This window comes from Macrotis lagotis, chromosome 4, assembly GCF_037893015.1.
Source record: "Macrotis lagotis isolate mMagLag1 chromosome 4, bilby.v1.9.chrom.fasta, whole genome shotgun sequence".
NCBI lineage: Eukaryota > Metazoa > Chordata > Mammalia > Peramelemorphia > Peramelidae > Macrotis > Macrotis lagotis.
This window is the reverse complement of record NC_133661.1, coordinates 35,791,532-35,812,693: the sequence shown is the minus strand read 5'-3', so window position 1 is coordinate 35,812,693 and position 21,162 is coordinate 35,791,532. Positions and strand designations below refer to the sequence as shown.

Here is a 21,162-nt window from a genome sequence, read left to right as displayed (position 1 = left end):
CACCCATTTCCCCTTTTATTAGGGCTCTAAAACTAGCCAGGACCAGAGACCTGAGGATATTTACTTTTTTGGAGTTGCTCCTTTGAATGGAATCCTGCCCACAGCCTGGGGGGGAGGGGGAGGGCCCAGGGCTGTCTTCGAGGTCTATTCTGCGAGCTAGAGAATGTGTGGTGGGGGAGGGGAGAGGGGAAGAATGGGATGGGGGTGGGGGAGAGCAGGGGGGCTGGCCCGGCCCCAGTCTGGCTGCTCTGACTCAGCCTCTCCATCCATCTGCGCTGGCTTTGGGACTGAGCACTTTGTCAGTCTTGTTTCCCACTTCTTTGCGATTTATTCGGCAGGTAACAAGGCCCAGGTCTTGGCGCACACTGGCAGTCTTGTGTTGCCCTGTGAGGGCAATAATAAATGTGTGTGGGAACCCTAGGAAACTCCCAGATGAAGGAAATCCCTGCTGTAGTGCAGATCTGCCCCCCTTTCAGTTGGAGTCTGAGCGAGTGGCTTAGTACCCAGAGCTCTGGGAACTTGTTTAGAGTCACATAGCCAGCATGTATCAATCCGGGGATTTGGGCTTCAGAGCTCAGTTCTTTAGTCACTAGACTGTTATTGCGCTCTGTGACTCTGTCTCTCTCTTTGTTTCTCTCCCTCTCTCTGTCTCCCTGCTTTTTAGGCCCTCTGTCCCTCTCCACCTCTCTGTCTCTCTTTTCTGTGTGTCTCTCCCTCATTCGCTTTGTTTCTCTGGCTTTGTCTCTGACTCCAACCCTTTGTCTCTATCGCTCTCCCTCTCTTTCCCTCACTTTGTCTCTGTTTCTCTCGTGTCTGTCTGTCTCTTTCTCCTTCTCTTCCCCAGGAGTAGGTTCCTGTGTCTGACATTAACTGTATGATCACTTGCTTTATACAATGAGCCTCGCCCTATGCACCTCACTTTCCTGCTCTGTAAAATGGCACATATAATGTTGATACTGTATTATGCTCCCCCGTATTACTGTGATACCTACTGCATCCCCCTCCCCCACCCCGCCTTCTCTGCTTGGAAGAACCAGAGCTGTACAGAAAGAGCTCCATAAGTGATGGGGATGTTTTCTGATCAGATGTATGCTCTAATTTGTATGGGGAAGCTCCCGGTGTGGAAACTTCCTCCATTGGGAGAAAGTAGCCCCTGGTCTGGGACTTTGTGAGAGCTTTTGAGAATTGCTTCTGGGCCCTGAGAGGCTCAGTCCTATAGACTTAAACACATACACTCATACACTCCATACACTCACATGCACACACATTCTCTCTGTCTCTGTCTGTCTGTCTGTCACACACACACACACACACACACACACACACAGACACACAAACACAAACACATTTTAGAAGCAGGTCTTGACACCATATTGCTCTACCCCAAGGTCAGCTCAGTGATCTCTTTCCCCATGGGGTGCTTCAAGTCTGGCTAAGGGAGGAGAGAGCCCTGGGTGGAGATTCTTCATGGAGCCTGGACCTGCCTCTCTCTTTCCTGAAACCTGTGAGGCTCCCCCAGCTTGCTCTTAGTCCTCTCTTCCTTCCCCTCTTGCCTGGGCCCCCTGGCTCTTCCTGACATTCTCTATTCTCTCCTGTGTAGTGGCCGACCCCACTGGGGTACAGTCTTTGTTTCCCAAGAATAGATCTGAATTCTCAGAAGGCCTCCAACTTCTCTTTACCTGCCACTGAGTAAGAACTAAGAAGTCTCATTTGTGAGATACTCGGAAGTTTACAGGGACTCTCCCTGCCCCCCTGCTCCATTTGGCAATGAGGTCAGTTGCAATTAGCAGCAGCATCTCTTGGTCATCAGGTTCCTGCTCTCTAAGACAGGGGAAATGAAAGGGTCAAAGTTGCAAAGCAATTAATAAATTAATACAACATGTCTTGGGGGAGAGAGAGAGAGAGAGAGAGAGAGAGAGAGAGAGAGAGAGAGAGAGAGAGGAGAAAGAAAAAGAAAGGAGAGGGGAGGGGGAAAGGGAGAGGAGAGGAGGGAGAGAGACAGAGAGATATAACTGATGCTGCCAGAAAAAAGCACTGGCTGGCTTGGGAGTCAAAGGACCTAAGTTCAAATCTTGCTTCAAATCCTTGGTCAGGTATCTTGACCTCTCTAGGTCTGAGTTTACTTTTCTGTCAAGAAAGTATTAGAACAGAGGCTTTTAAGACCTCTTTTAGGTCTATATCACTGATCTTAATGTTCTGTAATCTGCCCTGTGTTTCTTGCCTCATTCTTTCTCCATTGCCCACCTTAGTGGGACTGAAGCCAGGAGCTTTCAGGAACAGGAGATCACATACACATAAATGCACATATACATAGATATATTCACACACACACACACACACACACACACACACAGACTCACACACCCTTATGGCAAAGCCAAGCCTCTCTGGGTCAGGAAACTTTGATAAATCTGAATCAATTGCAGAAACTGGTCAAGTCACTACTTGATTTGAACCCAGTGTTAACTGTTGTGGGGAATGCCGTCACTCCATTTGGAGCTCATAATTTAGCAAGGGAGAAAAGTAGACATCTAGGAAAACATAGTTGACACAAAATGCCAGCAATCAATGTCAGAAGGAGTAAGAGGTGTATGGGGTGGGTTCAGAGGAGGCCTGAGGTCTGGGAAGGCACTTTGGAGGAGTAAGACTTGGGTGATATTAGTTTGTGATGGAAGTCTGTGTTGCCCATGAGATGATGATCTTGTCCAAGCTGTATCTGAATGGGAATTTCCCCACCCCTACTCCCAGAGCATCCTGGACCAATAGTTACTCTTCCTTGAGATGGGTATCTTCCAAGGCTACCCTTTCCGTTTGGGACAGTTCTCATTGTAAGAAAGCTTTTGGGTAGAGTGATCTGAAATTTGCCTCTCTGAAAGTTCCACCCATTGCTCCTAGCTCCGTCATCTGGGGCCAAAGAGAACAAATCAGACTTCTATAGGACATCCTTTGGAGTTCTTGAAGCTCACTATCCTACCCTAAGAGTTCTCTTCTCTAGATTCAACCTCCTCAGTTCCTTCACCTGACTTTCCCATAACTAGATCTGTTGCTCCTTAGTTGCTCTCCACCTTTCCTAAAATGTGATGCTTCAGCTCAATACAATATCCTAGATGTGGTTTGACTAAAACATGGAACAGGTAGACAAGAGTGAAATTCAGTCTCAGACACTCACTTACTGTGTAACCCTAGGCAAGTCATTAACCTCAATCCACCTCAGTTTCCTCATCTGTACATTGGAAATAATAATATCTACTTCCCAGGGTCATAGTGAGGATCAAATGAGATAATATTTATAAAATGTCTGTAAATAACACAGTGCTAGTACTTAGGGGGGCTATAAAAATGTTAGGTACAGTGATGATTATTATGTTGGCTCTCTTTCCCAACTGCATCTGTGTCATTATCCAAGTCATTCATTAAATAGATTATGAGTCAGGACAGAGCCCTAAGGCAATCCACTAGAAACCTATTTCCAGATTGATAACATCTTTTTGATTCTGCTAGTTCAGTTACTTCTGAAACTATCTAACTGTGCAGATGTCTAGCTCATATCACCCCATCTTGTTTTCAAGGATATCCTTGGATTATTTGCCAAGAGTCTTGCTTAAATTCAGGTATATTGTTTTTAAGCATTTTCTGTTTCTATCAGGCAAGTAATCCTGGAAAGAGTCACAATGAAGACTTCAAGCCCAGGTTGATTTAAGACAGCCACAAAGAAGAAAGGAAGATATCTGGGAGGGGAGGAAGCTGGAGAAAATAGGGAGGTGTAAACAAAGGTTTGGAGGAGATATAATGTAAGAGATACATGGACCAAAGAGAAATGCAATCATAGGACCTTGATTGGAAGGAAGCTACCAGTTTGTCTAGCTCCACTCCAACCTAACTAGGAATCCCTTTTTTGTATCCTGAACAAGTAATTATCAAACCTGTGCTAGACTGATGGGGACCTTCCTACCTCTTGAGACTGTCTCTTCTGCTTTTGGACAGCTCCCGTTGTTAATGCTAGGGAGCAGAAATGGACATTTTAAATAGAACTTTTACTATTGGTTGCACAGCTCTGAAATGATAGATCCGGGACTGAATGCAATCAGTGGTGTATTCATTTATTCAAGCATTCATTCATTCAAGCATAAATTCATTCAATTTATAGAGAGTGAAAAGAGCACTGGATTAAAACCAAAAAACCCTTAGTCTCATTACTAAAACCCAGGAAAAGTTGCCCAAGGTCACACAGACCCTATTGATGGATACCTTCCTTCTTCTTGAGGCTGTCAATTCTGCTTTTGGACAGCTCCCATTATTACTGCTGGGAGCAGTAATGAACCTTTTAAATAGAAATTTTACTATTGTTTGCACAACTCAGTAATGATGGATCCAGGGCAAGTTATCTTAGGTTTTAGTTTCCCTATCTTTCATGGTGGTGGTGGTGGTGGGAAAGGATTAATAATAATAATGATAATAATAATTATGATAATAATAACATCTGATATTTCTATAGTGCTTACTTCATGCCAAACACTGTGATAGGTACTTTTCATTTTTTTTATCATTTGAGCTCCACAACCCTATAGGTAGGTGTCATCATTATCCTTGTTTTGTGGATGAAGAAACTGAGGTAGACACAGATGAAGGACACTCCAGGATCACATAGCTAGTAAATATCTGAGGCAAGATTTGAACTCCAGACTTCTTGACTTCAGAGTCAGCACTTTACTGGGCCCCCCTAGCTGCCATATGTGAGGGTTCTCTCAACTCTACAAATCTTACTATCTTTATTCTTATAAGATCTTTGATTTAGACCTGGCAGGAATCTTAGAGATCGTCTAATCCAAGCTCCTTATTTTACAGATCAAAAAACAGGGATGAAATGATTTATCCAATGTCATATAAAAGGAAATCAATAGACTATAGAGATTTTTTTAACTTTGAACTCAAAACACATCACAAAATTACCATTTTCATACACAAACAGAAGGAAAAAAGGATTGTATATGAAACTAATCATTCCTATTATAAACAGCCCATTTTTTCCTTTTAAGTATCTAATAAACTTAACATGTAACTTTCAAAGTTGTCTTGTCTATCTGTGCTTCTTTGTGGCCTTTTCGCTATGCTTTAAATAAAAACACTTTGGGTCTTGAAAAATCATAATCAATTAATTAATTACCCAGGGAACAATGGTTCAATGACCCTCTTTTTTCCTCCTCCACCTTTTTTCAATCAACCGTGTCACCATCCTTTTTCTTGCTCCCATCTCCTTCCCCTTTGTCCCCCCACCATTGAGAAAAACAGCAACCTTATCGCAAATATGTAATGTATAATCAGGAGCCATATCTCATATTGGCTCATGTCTCATTCCGCACTTCAAATCCACCATCTTTCTGCCAGAAGGTAGGTAGCAGAAGTCCACAAAATTAATCACATGTTTTTTGTGAAAAAATATTTTCTCTTTTGAGAGAGAATCATGTATATTCACACTGTTAGAATGCAAAGGGACAGAGATCATCTAATTTGATCTCTTTGTTATATTTTCTTATTTTTAAAAATTAATGTTTTATTAATCAATGCCTTTTGCTTCTATAAGACAGTGATTTCCAGATGTACATACACATGCACATCACTTTTCAGCAAGTCTTCTCTTACAACTAAGAAAAACAGTTAAGCAAAGCCATTGGGTTTAGTGCTCAAGCCTGACAGCATATGCAACATTCTGCAGCCACAGCCCCCTATCTTTTCAAGCAAGTTCATTTCTTCATCTCTTCTATGGGAACAAAATTAATCATTCCAATTTACCTAGTGTTCAGCTTTGTTTTAGGGTTCTTTTCTCAGTCTTATTTTTTTTAGGATTTTTTTTTTTTTTGCAAGGCAATGGGGTTAAGTGGCTTGCCCAAGGCCAACACAGCTAGGTAATTATTAAGTGTCTGGGGCTGGATTTGAACTCAGGTACTCCTGACTCCAGGGCTGGTGCTCTATCCACTGTGCCACCTAGCTGCCCCTCTCAATCTTATTTTAAAGAAAATTGAGGTCCATGGGGATAAGGGACGGGGGAGACTTTCCCAAGGTCATTTGGTATTAGTTCTCATTTTTCTGTTTATTTTGGCCCAATGCTTTGGCTGCTATGTTGACTGTTTGGTGATTTCCTTTCTCAGAGATGCTCTCTTGGGGTCAACCCTCCCTGGACATCGTGCACCCCTTCCGAGTGGATGCTGGTGGCTCCTTTCTCTCCTATGACTTATCTCCTCGACTGCTTCGGAGAAGGGATCTCACCTCCAGAGCTGCCTCTCCTACGTATTATGAGTTGTTATACCAGGGCCGGGAGTTGAGGTTTAATCTAAGCATCAACTACCAGCTCTTGGCCCCGGGCTTTGTGAGTGAGACCCGCTATGGAGGCATCACCCATGCCAAGATCCGTCCCTACACACATTCCTACGCTTGCCACCTGGTTGGAGAGGTTCAAGACTCGGAATTGGAAGGTGGCTTTGCTGCTATTAGCTCCTGCAATGGCTTGGTAAGTGTTGTGGTGCAGTTTGAATGAGCGAGACTCCTGGTGTGTATATGTGTGTAGGTGGGTGTGCGTGTGTCCACTCAAATGAGTGGTAGGGGAAACTCAGTGGTGGTATTGTATCCTAGGCTCTGCTATTCACAAGTCACCACCTTGAATTCTGGGCCTATGGATTTTCACTTAGTAAAATGGAGCCAGAGGAAGTCGGGTGCGGTGGATAGAGTACTTGGGAGCCCACCTGTGACCTTGGGCTAATTAGCCATTAGATTATGAGCTGCTTGAGGGCAGGGTATGACTTTTGCCCTTTTTTGTATCTTCAGGACATAATGGAATATGGTAGATGTTTCATAAATTTCTTGTCTGATTGGCTGATCAGTTAAGCTCTTTGTATCTCAGGCCTCTCCTTTTTCTTTTTATTATTGATTTTTTATTTTCCAATTAAATGTTATGAAAGTTGTTCAGCATTCATTCACATGAATATGTACAAGTTACACAACCCCCCCCTTCCCACTCCCTTCCCTCAATGGTGAACAGTCTAATGCACACCATACATGTACATTCGTGTTTAACATGTTTACATATTAGTCATTTTCTATATGAGGAATTAGAACTAATGGAAAAGAAAAAATCATGGGATTGGAAGAGAAACGAGAATTTTTTTTAAAAAAGTGAACACTGTTCATTCAGATTCTATATATATTTTTTGTTTTTATCTTTCATCTGAATGTGGATGGTACTATCCTTAACAGGTCTCCCAAGGATGTCCTAGCTCTCTGGACTGCTGAGCAGAGCAGCATCCATCATAGTTGATTAACTCACAATGTTGTTATTTTTTTCCTTTCCTTTTTTCTTTTTTTGCAAGGCAAATGGGGTTAAGTGACTTGCCCAAGGCCACACAGCTAGGTAATTATTAAGTGTCTGAGACCTCATTTGGACTCAGGTACTCCCGACTCCAGGGCTGTTTCTCTATCCACTGCACTACCTAGTCACCCCGCCACAATGTTGTTATTAATGTGTACAATGTTCCCTTGGTTCTGCTCCCTTCGCTCATCATCAGTACCTGTAATTCTTTCCATGCTTCTCTGGAGTCCAGCCATTTCTTATAGAACATCAGACTCCTCCTTTTTACCTCATTTAAGTCATGACTGGGTGGAAAGCTGTTAAAGTGAAGGAATTTTCCATACAAGAAGGTCCCTGCAGTGGCACAAGCCTAGCACATAAGATGGAAATTAAAAAGACATCTAAGTAGCTTAATGGACAGAACCCTGGACATGGAATCTGGAAGAACTAAACTCTAATCCAGCCTTGGACACTGATTAGCTGTACCATCCTGGACAAGTCACTTAACCACTATCAATTTTTTTCATCTGTAAAATGTTATAAAAGTGGCATTTATCTTTTAGGATTGTAGGATAAAATGAGATATTTGCAAAACACCTTGCAAACTTTAAAGTACTATATAAATGCTGGTCTTTCTTAATATTACTATTACAATTATTAAAAGATTTGAATTCAGGAGGACTGGATTCCATTCTCTGCTCTATTGTTTACCTGCTGGGTGACCTCTTTTTAATTCTAAGCCCTCTTGTCTATAAATGGGAATGATTATCCTAGAATAACTGCCTCACAGGCATGCAAGGAGGCCTGAATGGAATCATGAATAGAACAAAAATAGGAACTATTTGGATTATTTTGAGGACCTAATTGAGATGACCTAATATAAAGATACTTCCAAGTGAATGCTATGTGATTCAAATGCAGGCCATTTTTAGTGGAGACACATGAAAGGATCAGCTAAGCTTAAAAAAAACAGAAAAGAAAAAACTTGCAAACTGAAGGAGGATGTAATTCACCAAATATTTATTGGAAGCCCTTGTTATAGGTGCAGTGATATATTAGAGCCTTAGTTTAATTGGAATACTTGGGGAATGATGGTTTTGGGTAATTGAATTTTTTGATTGATTGGACTGATCAGCCCAATCTTTACGGTTTTGTGTTTATTTTTTGGCAAGGAGAAGTTTTAAAGGAATTTTTAAAGAGCCTATCAGGTTGTTACAGTACCCACTCTAAAGTCACTTGCCCAACACTAGCAGGTTATTGCCAGAAAGGAGAATATACCACATCTTGGGTTTTAGGGATAATTCTGAGAGACTACATATTTTAGCAGTTTTGCTTTTGAGCCCCCATGTGGTATGTTCCCCAATACCCATTAACCAGTAGAGCTATATTACCTTCTAGAAAAGGGTATTTACTAAGAAGGTATAAGAAGAGCAGTGATTACAAAATATTTCTTCCAAGCCCCAGGAGAACATTCTTTTCTTGTACAGAAGTCTCAGCTAGAAAATATCTGCTGGAATCTTTTGGATTCATATGCAGTTCTCTCAGTTTCTCCTGCATTATTGATCCTTTTGACTCTTAGAAGAAGCTGCCCAATAGGCACTCATTGCTGGAAGAAGGCTTAACAAGTCTCCACATATTGAATTGGAACCAAGCAGGGAATATTTGTGTACATTCTATATAACTCACCAGGAAGAGCAAGTCTATGTATGTTCTAAGGACTGAATGAACAAAGCATTTACTTAGCACTTACTATATGTGAAGCACTGTTCTATATAAACTCAGATAGAAAAGTAAGACAGTCACTACTCCAATGGAGACCACATTCTAATGAGAAAGAAGACACATAAGGAAGATTTCAGTTGTAAGACAGATAGAAAAGTCTTGTGATTCTTAGAAAAGGGATATTATTACCTCTCTTTAAAGCCATTTCTATTGATAAAATATTAGCTGTTCCTTATGTTGAACCATCCAACAATGCCAAAGACTTTGTTGGAAAAAAATTTTCATTTTGAGGTCTTCAATAATATGGCTATAGCAACCAGTTTCATCTCCACAGGGGCTGCTTTCTGAAATCATGACTGAGAGTACTAGGCTGGAAGCATTGCTATTCCCAAGGTTTGGGGGTTCAGGTTGTTGGGCTGGTTCCATCAGGGTTTGCAAGGTCAAGATGGTGGTGCTGGTTTGATTTGCTTGGCACATGATGCCTCCTGTCTCTCCTCCAATATATCTTGTCATACCCTATGAATGGCAGTTTGTTAGCAATTGGTAGGAATGACCAGCTCATCTCCAGATCAGTTGATTCTCTGGATGAGGGCTCTGGGGTCCAGCTGGAAACAGAACTAATGAAGTAGGTAGTGTGGTTACCCCTAGGGTTCCTCTGCTTATCTGCCTCTTTGTGGTAATTGGTAACAGTTGATATTGGTGATGATGAAGAAAATGGATTCCTTCTTTACAATGAGTGCTGTGGGGACATTAGGCTATAAGTGCTTCTCATGGTTTGAGTAATATTGCTTTACCCGAGGATTTTGGGCTCAGGGTTCTGGGTTTTCTCCATCAAAGTCTGAGGGAAAGTTAAAGTGATGGTGGAGGTTTGATTTACCTGGACAAACTGCTTCTTGATTTTCCTTCAGGGTGCCTTGCCATTTCAGCTAATCTGATGATTCTTCATCATTATACAGTGAATTCTGTCTTGGAAAAAGATGACTCTGGGGAAAGGGAGTCATTGTAAAAGTATAAGGGAGATCCAAAGAGTTGTAAGGTACTTGAGGTAGATGGATAGAAGTCACATCTGATTGGGAATTACCTTTATAACATCCTTGATAAATGGTCATCCAGTTTTCTCCTGATGATCTCCATTGATGAAAGCTCAATAAGTTCCAAGACAACCCATTCTGCTTTTGGAAATTGTTAGAAAATTCCTCTGTGTATTTTGTTGCTCTCTGCCTCTGGTCCTGCCTTTGCTGTCTTCAGTCATACAAAATAAATCAGATCCCCCTTTCAAATGATAGTCTTTTAAATATGTGAAAGTAGCAATTTTGGACTTTATGTGTCTTCTCTAAGTTACGCCAATGACTCTGTTGATTCCCTCCAACTTTTATTTGGCCACCATAGAAGCTAACTCACACTCATTAATTTGCCATTAATTTGCTATTTTATCACAGTGCTCATGTAGCATTTGCCCCTGCCTGGCACCTGCCTAGTTCGTGCAGTCACCTGCCCATCCCTTCCACATTGCTTATATCTTGGTATAATAGTCTTGTTGATATATGGATTCTCAAATACCATATGTTGGCAGAAGTCTCTATTTCCTTAAGAGACAATGTCCATGGGAGGTGTACCCATCTTGAGTTATAAAAACGTTCTATATGTTTCATAACAGTTCAATTCTTTCTCTGGTTAAGGTATATCATAGATAAAAATGGCACTGGGATGATTTGAATGTGAAAGGTATTGGGATCCAGAAACTTGGTTCTAATAATAATGATGATGATGATGCTAGCTCACATGTAGAAAACACTTTAAAGCCAAGTCCTTCATATATTATCTCATTGGAAATGAGGAAATCCAAACCCTGATAATATAGCCAGAGATGATATCACAGTGCCAGATCAAGGTTCCATGAGCTCTGACTGTCAGGGTCCTATGATATCTGTCTGATAGGATCCCATTCTAACTTAGGTGTGTATGTCAGACTAGGGAAGGACTCAAGTGATTTTGTCATAGGACCATAGGAATGGAGTTGAATGAGATTTTGGAGATCTTTTAGTCCTCAAGGAGTATGGTATGATAAGTTGAACTTGGAGTCAAGAAGACCTAGATTTGAATCCTGCCCCAGATTCTTACCGGTGGCATGACCTTGAGCAAGTCATGTGACACTCAGTTTCTTCATCTGTAAAAGATACAGGTTATTCAGTTGCAGACATCCAAGGTGTCTTCTAACCTTTGAAATCTAGGATTCTCTGAACTTCCTCATGTTATGAATGAGAAAATGGAGACTTAAGGAAGTTAGGTTACTTGTCTAAGGTAGTGAACAGTAGAGATGGGTTTTGAACCAAGGTCATCTGATTCTTAAGTCCAATGCTCTTTATGGCTCTGGGTCTCAGAAGAGGAGATAGGATCTACCAGTCAGAGAGTTAGGATTCAAAACCTGGTAGGGCCTTCCTAGTTCTAAATCTATGAGTCTATGAACATTTATTAAAGGTCTGCTATGCACAAAGTCCTGAGTTAGGATTTTGGCGTGAAAAGACAAAAATGGGGGCAGCTAGGTGGATAGAACACCAGCCCTGGAGTCAGGAGTACACGAGTTCAAATCTGGCCTCAGACATTTAATGATTACCTACCTGTGTGGCCTTGGGCAAGCCACTTAACCCTATTGCCTTGCAAAAACCTTAAAAAAAATTTTAAAAAAGACAAAAATTTCCTGTCCTCAAGGGGATTACATTTTATCCAGGGAGACTTAATGAATAAGCTTACACTGATTAAATCCCGGATAAAATTCAGATTAAAAACAAACTATTAACAGTTTGGAAAATCAACAAAAATTTATATCAGTCTGGGCTTATGTTAGGGCTTATGTTAGATTCCTTAAGTCTTGAGAAGGGAACTGCTTTTTGTGTGTTCAGTGGCAGGGAAAAAAAAGGCTGAAGTAAAGGGGAGACTTAGAGAAGTTAGGTGACTTGTCTAAGGTAGTAAGCAGTAGAGATGGGTTTTGAACCAAGGTCATCTGATACTTAAGTTCAATACTCTTCCAGAGACTCAGTTTACCTCTCTGCAAAAATAGAGTAATAATCTTTGTGCTACCTGCCTAATAGTGTTGTTATTATATGATCTTTGTTAGTCATTCTCCCTCCATCTCTCATCTGGGCCCTCACTACACCAAAACAATCAGTTAGAGGGATAAGCCTTTTCATGGCTCCTCAAGTTTCCACGGTCCCCCAGTGTATCAACTGAGAACTTCATCTTGGATTTTCCTGAACAAACCATCAGATCATCAAGAGCTCCCTCCTCTGTCCTTTGCCTCTACTCAAATCACTCAGCAATCTTTCCTCACCATCTCTTGCTTCCCCCAGCTTCTTTGCTTCTTTGAAGAAGATTCATCTTCTGGAAGCCCGTCTCCATGTGCACTGGATCCCTTCTTTTTCTGTTGGAGACATACAGCCTCCTCTGTCATTCCCATAGTCGTGTTGATCTTTAGTCTTTGTCTCTTTCTTTCCTGCTGCCTTCAAAACACCCCTATCTTCCCTGTCCTAAAAACCCCTCTAGTTTGATTCATCCATCCATCTGAGCAATACTGCTTCCTTTGGGAGTCAGGAATGGACCGGCAATATGGTCTTCTGGGCCAATCCATCCAGATCTTGGCTAACCCCAAACTCAGCCAGACAAATCCCTCTCAAGATTGAGAGTAATGACCCCAGAGCTTGAAGAGAGGGGTTGCAATTAGGAGACCACAGGCCAACTGGTGGCTTATTTTTGATGTTGACTTCTGCCCTGATTCTGTGGTAGAAATTAGGAAATAATTATATGTTTGTTTGGATCCTTCCCTACCGCGATCCCTTTGCTACTTAAGTTTCAGCCGTCCATGGCTTCAGCAGAGCCTGCCACTTGGAAAAAAAAAAAAAACAGCAATGCTCAGTCCCCTGAGACTCTCAAGGGCCGGCAAATGAAAACATAAGTTTGATTCTTTTCCATTCCTTTGGTCTGACTCTGCAGAGTCGGTCCCTGCTAGCTTTGGGCTGGCTCATTTCCTGGGGCCCCTAGCCAGTGTCATGAACAGAAGCTCTTCCAGGTTAGAGACTAGTCCAAATGACCTCCTTCTCCTCAATGCTTCTCTTGGACTTCCCAAAGGGCCACATAACTTGGCAGCTTGTTCCTTACTTGTCTCATGAGTATAAAGCAGGTCTGCCCAGCTAGGTAACCTGAAGGGCAGGAATACCACAATCATGAAGTCTCATGGCTTCAAGCAGTCAGCAAAAATTTAGTAAGTATAGCTTTAATTTCTTCATTTGAAAACTGTTCATATCCTTCGACCATTCATCAGTCAGGGAATGACTTGTGATCTTATAAATTTGCTGCAATTCTCTAAATATTTTAGAAATGAGACCTTTATGGTTGTGAAGATTCTTTCCCAGCTTTCTGCTTTTCTTCTAATTTTGGCAGCATTGATTTTATTGGTGCAAACCCTTTTTAATTTAATATAGTAAAAATCATTCATTTTGCAATTTATAATGTACTCTAACTCTTCTTTGGTCATAAATTTATCCCTTTTCCATAGATCAGATAGGTAGAGTACTTTTTGGTCTATTAATTTATCTATGTCTAAATCGTGTATCCATTTTGACCTTATTTTGGTATAGGATGTGAGATGTGGATCTATGTCTAGGTTTTGTCATACTGTTTTCCAGTTTACCCAACAATTTTTGTCCAATAGTGATATCAGCCCAGAGGGTGATGTCTTTGGGCTTGTCAAATAGTAGTTTGCTGTAGTCACTTGCTGCAGTTTCTTTTGAATCTATCCTAATCCACTGATTCATTACTCTGTTTCTTAACCAGTACCAGGAATGGATGACTGCTGCTTTATAGTGGAGTTTTAGATCTGGTAGAGCTAGGCCATCTTCCTTTACATTTTTTTTCATGAGTTCCCTTGCTATTCTTGCTCTTTTGTTGCTCCAGATGAATTTTGCTACTATTTTTTTCTAGCTTGGTAAAGAAGTTATTTGGTAGTTTGATTGGTATGGCACTGAATAAGTAATTTAATTTGGGTAGAATTTATATTACATTATATTATATTATATTATATTATATTATATTATATTATATTATATTATATTATATTATATTATATTATATTATATTATATTATATTATATTATATTATATTATATTATATTATATTAATTATATTATATTATATTATATTATATTATATTATATTATATTATATTATATTATATTATATTGTATTATATTGTATTGTATTGTATTATGTTACATTATGTTATATTATATTGCATTGCATTGCATTATATTACATTACATTACATTATATTAATTAGCACAGTTTTGCAATAAAGAAATTAACTCTATATATATAAGCATATGAAAAAATGCTCCAAATCACTATTGATTAGAGAAATGTAAATTAAAACAACAATGAGGTATCATCTCACCCTTATTGGATTAGCTCAGATGAGAAAAAGGAAAGATGATCAATGTTGGAGAGGTTGTGAGAGGATTGGAACATTGATGTATTGCTGGTGGAGCTGTGAACGGATTCAACCTTTCTGGAGAACAATATGGAACTATGCCCAAAGAACAAAAAAAAAACCTGTGAATACACTTTGACCCAGCAATTCCAATTCTAGGGCTATATCCAGAAGAAATTGTAAAAAATGGGAAAAGTCCCACATGTTCCAAAATATTCACCGCAGTTCCTTTTGTAGTGGCAAAGAATAGGAAATTGAGGGGATGTCTATCAGCTGGGAATGGCTAAACAAGTTATGGTACATGAATGCTACGGAATATTAATGTTCTATAAGAAACCATGAATGGGCGGACTCTAGAGAAGGATCTGATTCTGAGTGAAGGAGGTAGATCCAAGAGAATAATGTATGCATCAACAACATTATGAGGTAAACAACCTCGATGGAAGCAGCAACTCTTGACAGTGCAGAGAGCTAGGACAATTGTATTTCATTGGTTATGGACTATATGATCCCCAGCCAGAGTTTGAAAAACAAAACAAAACAAAATGCATAGAAAAAACAAAACAACCCTTCTGAATCTGATGACCACTTTATAAAAATTCTCTCATGTATCTCTTTCCCTTAATCCTAATTCCTCATGCCAAAAATTGCTAATTTGTAAATATGTTTAACAAAATATCTATGTAAAATACTAACCTGACTATTCCCTCCTGAGGGAAGCAGGGTGGGAAGGGAGGGTGGAGGGAAATTTTTTAACTTGGAAATATGCATGTACAAATGGCTGGAAATAAATAAATAAATACATTGTGTGTGGGGATTTAAGTACCTGCTAGATATCAGACTCTGAAGTTAGAAAGAAAGGTCAAAAAAATATGATCTTTGCCTTTAAGGAGTTTGCTGTCTAATTGGGGAGATAACTTATAAATAAATATGTACTAGCTAAAAGGCAATCTTAGAAGGGAAGGCATCCTGTATTGCAGTTAGCACACACACATGCACACACACAACACACACACACATATGTATATATATATATGTATACATTTATGCAGATATACAGTCTGCCTCAAACATTGGCTTTTACTAGCTATGTGACCTTGGGCAAGTCACTTCACCCTGATTACCTCCTATCCAGACCATTGCCTCATCTCTAGTCATCCTGATTCCTATCTGACCACTGGTCTCAGAGGGCTCTGGAGGAGAAAGTGAGGTTGGAGACTTAATATACTCTGCCCTCCCCCCCCCCCCCCACTCATTTAAACCTAATTCATGTGCCTGTCATGGCATCACCTCCCCGATGAAGGACAAACATTGTATGTGTATATATGCTTACATATGTACATGTATGTTTACACTCAAAATATAAACATATATATGTTTACAAATGGCACCTTTACTAGGACGGAAGCAAATTTCAGTGTTATGAGAGAATGAGCATTGACTTTGGAATCAGTGGACCTGAGTCTGAATTCTCACTTTATTTTATATCACTTCCCTTTCTTCCTTCATTTCAACAGATTCTTCCTAAAGTTAGAAAATTGGTTAGAAAAGTCAATCAAGCAACATTTATAAGTTATCTCCCCAATTAGACAGCAAAATCCTTAAAGGCAAAGATCATATTTTTTTAACCTTTCTAACTTTAGAGTCTGATATTTAGTAGGTACTTAAGTTTTCCCCCCACCATTGATTTATTTATTTATTTATTTCCAGCCATTTGTACATGCATATTTCCATGTTAAAATTTTTCCTCCACCCTCCCTTCCAAGCCTGCTTCCCTCAGGAGGGAATAGTCAGGTTAGTATTTTACATTGACCATGCCTTAATGAGTGCCTCTTTTCATATTCATACTCATTTACTATTTGGGGACTCCAAGCTATCATCATCATTATATTTAATATTATTATTATTATTACTAAGAGGAGAAAGGAATAGTTTCCTTCTAATCCCCTAGAATTAAGCTTCATCATTGCTTTAATCAAATGGTACTCTCTTTTCAATCTGTTTTCTAAGTCAGTAATTTTTTGTTTTCAGATATTTTATTTTTTTTCTATTATTTCTGAACTTTTGACTTTGTTTTTAATATTTCTTCTTGGACTGTGAAGCATTAATTTTCATTTGCTCCATTCTAATTTCAAGAAATCTGCTGCTTTGGTAAGATTTTGTACCTCTTGTTCCAGACTTCTAATTCTCTTTTCAATTTTTTCTTCCATAATTCTAATTTTTTCCCCAAGTGTTTCCTCTAGTACTCATTTCATTTATAGTATCACTTTTAAGCTCTTTAGAAACCCCTTTTATTTTATCTCTTTAGACAATGCTAGCTTAATGTGTTCCCAAACTGTGTTATTTTCTTTGAAGGTTTGTAGATGTTTTGGAGTTCTACTCTTCTGAGTTTTGGTCTTAAGTAATAGCTCTTTAAGGTGGATTCTTCCCCCTCCCTCATTTTTCCAGCCTTACTTCTTGATTTAAGACTTTGTGTTAGGGATGGGCTCTGTATACTTCTGGAAGGAAGGACTGACTGGCTGTGCTGTGCTTCTGTGGCTCTAGCTTGTGTCCTCTTTGGTCTTGATACTTTCTCAGAGTATTGAGTGTTGCATCAGCCTTGGCTTTTATTGACTTCAAAGCAATTTAATCCAGGATCGAATCTCAGGACTGACCTCTTGGTCTGATCTCTACAATTTCTTGACACGGGTTTAGGTTTGAGCAACCCAACTATGAGCTTGTCTCTCACTGGAGTTACAGTAGATTGATAATGGGATCTGCTGCTGCCATCCACTTGGGAAGATTTGCATGATCAGAATGACAGAAGGGCAAGTTCCTCTTTGGTCTGGGCTTTCTGCCCCAGTTATTTCACGAAAAGGTCTAAATCTGAGATTCTGCTCTGATCCTTGGATCAGACACAGCTGCTACCTGCTTCTGCACTTGCTTTATGATCATAACCCAGTCCAGGACTTGTGCCAACTCCTTGTCCTTATCCTAGGCATAGGTTTCTTCCTCAGTCTACATTGGATCTGGTACCAAGCACTCTGTAGTGAGCAAGAACACTGTTGATTTGGCACTTATACATGCTCTCTGCACTGTCAGTCCTTCTAAGCCAGATTGAACTCCTCTTCTTTTTTTTTATTTTTTTATTTTTATTTTTTAAGGCTTTTTTTTTTGCAAGGCAAATTGAATTAAGTTGCTTGCCCAAGGCCACACAGCTAGGTAATTATTAAATGTCTGAGGTCGGATTTGAACCCAGGTACTCCTGACTCTAAGGTCAGTGTTTTATCCACTATGCCACCTAGCGGCCCCTTCTTTTTTTTTTTAAAGTTTTTTGCAAGGCAATGAGGTTAAGTGGCTTGCCCAAGGCCACACAGCTAGGTCATTATTAAGTGTCTGAGGTCGGATTTGAACTAAGGTACTCCTGATTCCAGGGCTGGTGCGCAATCCACTGCACACTTAGCCCCTTGAGGTCCTCTTCTTGCCCTGGTGTACTGCTGTGGATAGGATCTTATCAGTCCCTGCATTGGAAGGTGTGAAATGCTCCTGGTTAGCCCCCCTCCCCTGAATCTGCCGACCTTTGGCTGCATCTCCCTTTGCCAACCAGGGCTGTGCAAATTGCTCATTGGATTTTTCTCTTGCTTTCCCCAATAAGGACTTTGTGTAGTAGTTGTGGGCTAGATCTTCCTGCTATTTTGACATATTGATTGGATTCTGCCTAGAGCTACTCTTTGACTCCATTTCCTTAGACCAATAACTTACCTTTTCTCAAGTTAAGCTTCCTCCTTTGTCAAATGTGATGGTTGGACTTGGTCATCTCCAAGGACCTTCCAGCTCATAGGCCTCTGAGTTTCCTTGGGCTTGGCCATATTTTCATTATAAATATTAAAGGCAGGATTTGAACTCATGTTTTCCTGACTCCAAGTCTAGTGCCACATTACCTTTCATGTAAAGAGGTGAGTATGATGTGAATAAGGTTCTTTGGGAAAGTTCAGTAGGGAGAGAACCAGGAGTGTGCTCAGAATCACAGTGGAGCCAATGAATCTGAAGAAGCATTGGAGGGGAGGATGACTTGCATCTATATGTTTTAATTAATTGGTTAATTCAATAAAGAATCTATGCTTCACACTTAGCTCTGTACTATATGGGAGATTAAAGAAATGAGTCTTGGTTCCTCCCCCTGGGAGTTCATGGGTTAGTAGGAGAAACAACAGTCTCTCTCTGTCTCTCTGTCTTTCTGTCTCTCTGTCTCTCTGTCTCTCTGTCTCTCTGTCTCTCTGTCTCTCTGTCTCTCTCTCTCTCACACACACACACACACAGACACACACACACACATGTACACATGGAAGTCCATAGGTAATGATCCCCCTCTGTGCTGTTTCTTTTCTCATCTTATTTTACCTTATTTTTGTATGCATTGTAGTCTATGGTATGCCCCTACCCCACTCCTCCCTACTCCCCATATTCTCTAGGCAATGGAAGCTTCTTGAGGGCAGGAGCAGGGGCTGGCTGCCACATAATAGACTCTTAGGAACAGGCTATTATCGAATAAATGACCTTGTAACACTGTTTGTGATTAGAGGTTCTACCAAGCATTAAGGGACTTGTAAGAGTTTGAAGAGGTGAAGGGAGAGGTAAGTAGGAGCAGAAGTAGTCAGGGAGAGTTCCAAGGAAGAGGTGAAGCTTGAACTTCCAAAGGAGATAAGGCTTGACTAGGAGGAGAATTTTCTAAGCCAAGGGCTAAGACACAGACTTAAGAATTTGCTTGGTAAATGGGAGATGGGAGGGACAAAGTGAGTAACGGGGGGTCAAGCTTGGAAGGGTAGGTTGGATTCAAAGTAGAAAGAGCCTTGAATGACCGACTCTGAGTAATTTCTTTTATTTTTAACTTTTACTTTTAGAAAGATTTTATTTATTTTGAATTTTACCATTTTCCTCCTATAATCGTGCTTCATCCCCCCCCGCCCCCAGAAGGCAGTCTGTTTCCATGGTATACACTGATCTTAGTTGAACGTGATGAGAGAGAAATCATATCCTTAAGTAAGAAAAATAAAGTATATGAGATAGCAAAATTACATAATAACTTTTTTAAAATTAAAGGTAATAGTCTCTGTTCAAATTCCACAGTTCTTTCTCTCTGGATACAGATGACATTCTTCATTGCAGATACCCCCAAATCGTCCCTGCTTGTTGCCCTGATGGAATGAGCGAGTCCATTAAGGTTGATCATCACCTCCATGTTGCTGTTAGGGTGTTCAATGTTCTTCTGGTTCTGTCTGAGCAATTTCTTTATGCATAATGAGAAGATGCAAATGAGATCATACATTTAGAGCTGAAAGCTATCTTAGGTCATCTAGTCCAACTCTATCATTTTCATATACAAGGAAGCTAAGAAAGGACCTGACCAAGGTTACATATATGTAACAGAGCTTGGATGTGAACCTAGTTCCTCAGAGTCAAAAATCAGGTCTCTCCCTGCTGTCTGACCCTGAGGTCCCTTCCAATTCTGTCATACTAGGATTTCATAATGGTATATCACATGATGTCAAACTCATCAGAGTAGGGAACTAGATTAAAAGATAGTTGGGAAATGTTTACCGAAATAATTATAAGTATAATACACCATAGATAATGTTAGTTTGTGGTTTTTTAAAAGACTTTATTCCTCTCTGGCTGGGTGTGATATCAAAGATATGTGGCATCAATTGTCCCATTCAGAGAAGTGAACAATTCATTTCCTAAGGCTGTCTCAGAAGTCTGTCCCTCTGCCTAGGGAGTGTTTCCAAGTTCTTGAGCTTCCTCAGCAATCTCTGATTTTTCTTGAAGATGCAGCTAAGGTTTTGTAGGCCTTTGATCTATTTCTGTTCACCCTTTCCCCCAAAGAATTCTCCGGTAGGTTGAGATGATTTCTTAGGATGTGGGACAAGGGGGTGGAGACTTCCCGAGGTGAGTTTCAAGTGGAGCCCTGGGAGAAGGGCAACAGGAAGACAACTTTGAATGGATCCTAGAAGTGACTCTGAGAAAATATTTGGCTAATTCTGTGGGAGTTCTGGAAAGTATCCTCTCTTTCTTTCCCTACTACTAGTCAATTCTTAAAATAGCAAAGGGAAAAATTAGGGAAAGCACGACATTTGCACATACAGAAATCCCATGGTAAAATACTCACGGATGGCACCGTCCGATAGATACGGCACTTTACTGCTTGACCAAAGATCTGGGTTTGAATCTTGACTCTTTCACTTATTATATGTGACTTTGGGCAAATCATTTAACCGTTGAAAGCCTCAGTTTCTTCATCTGTAAAAGAAGGGTCCTGAACTAGCTGGTTTTTCAGGTACTTCAGGTCTTTCATCCTATTTCCATTTTATATATGTGACCCTATGAAGTCAAGGAAGGACTAATGTTTAAAAGCAAAAACAAAACCTCAGTTAGGACATATGGAAAATGGAGGAAGTGGAAAACCAAGCAGAGGCAAGAAGGGAGATGACAAAGTCCTTGGGAGTTGGCTATCTGCAAGAGACAGATTACAAGATTGTCCAAGAGACTGCCCCCAGAAAAGCAACAATATTCATTTCAGCAGATATGGAGAGGCAAGGGAAGGGAAGGATCCAGTGAACTATAATGCCATCTCTTTGCCTTTGC

The 21,162-nt window shown here is 40.2% G+C and overlaps 1 protein-coding gene across 1 annotated transcript in view; it reads left to right on the top strand.

Moving 5' to 3' along the window:
• ADAMTS7 (ADAM metallopeptidase with thrombospondin type 1 motif 7) overlaps positions 1–21,162 on the top strand; it is a 168,690-nt gene that overhangs the window by 2,547 nt on the left and 144,981 nt on the right. The window contains exon 2 of the mRNA XM_074232515.1: positions 6,147–6,505. Within this exon, the coding sequence (XP_074088616.1) occupies positions 6,147–6,505 (359 nt within the window). The remainder of the gene's footprint in view (positions 1–6,146; positions 6,506–21,162) is intronic.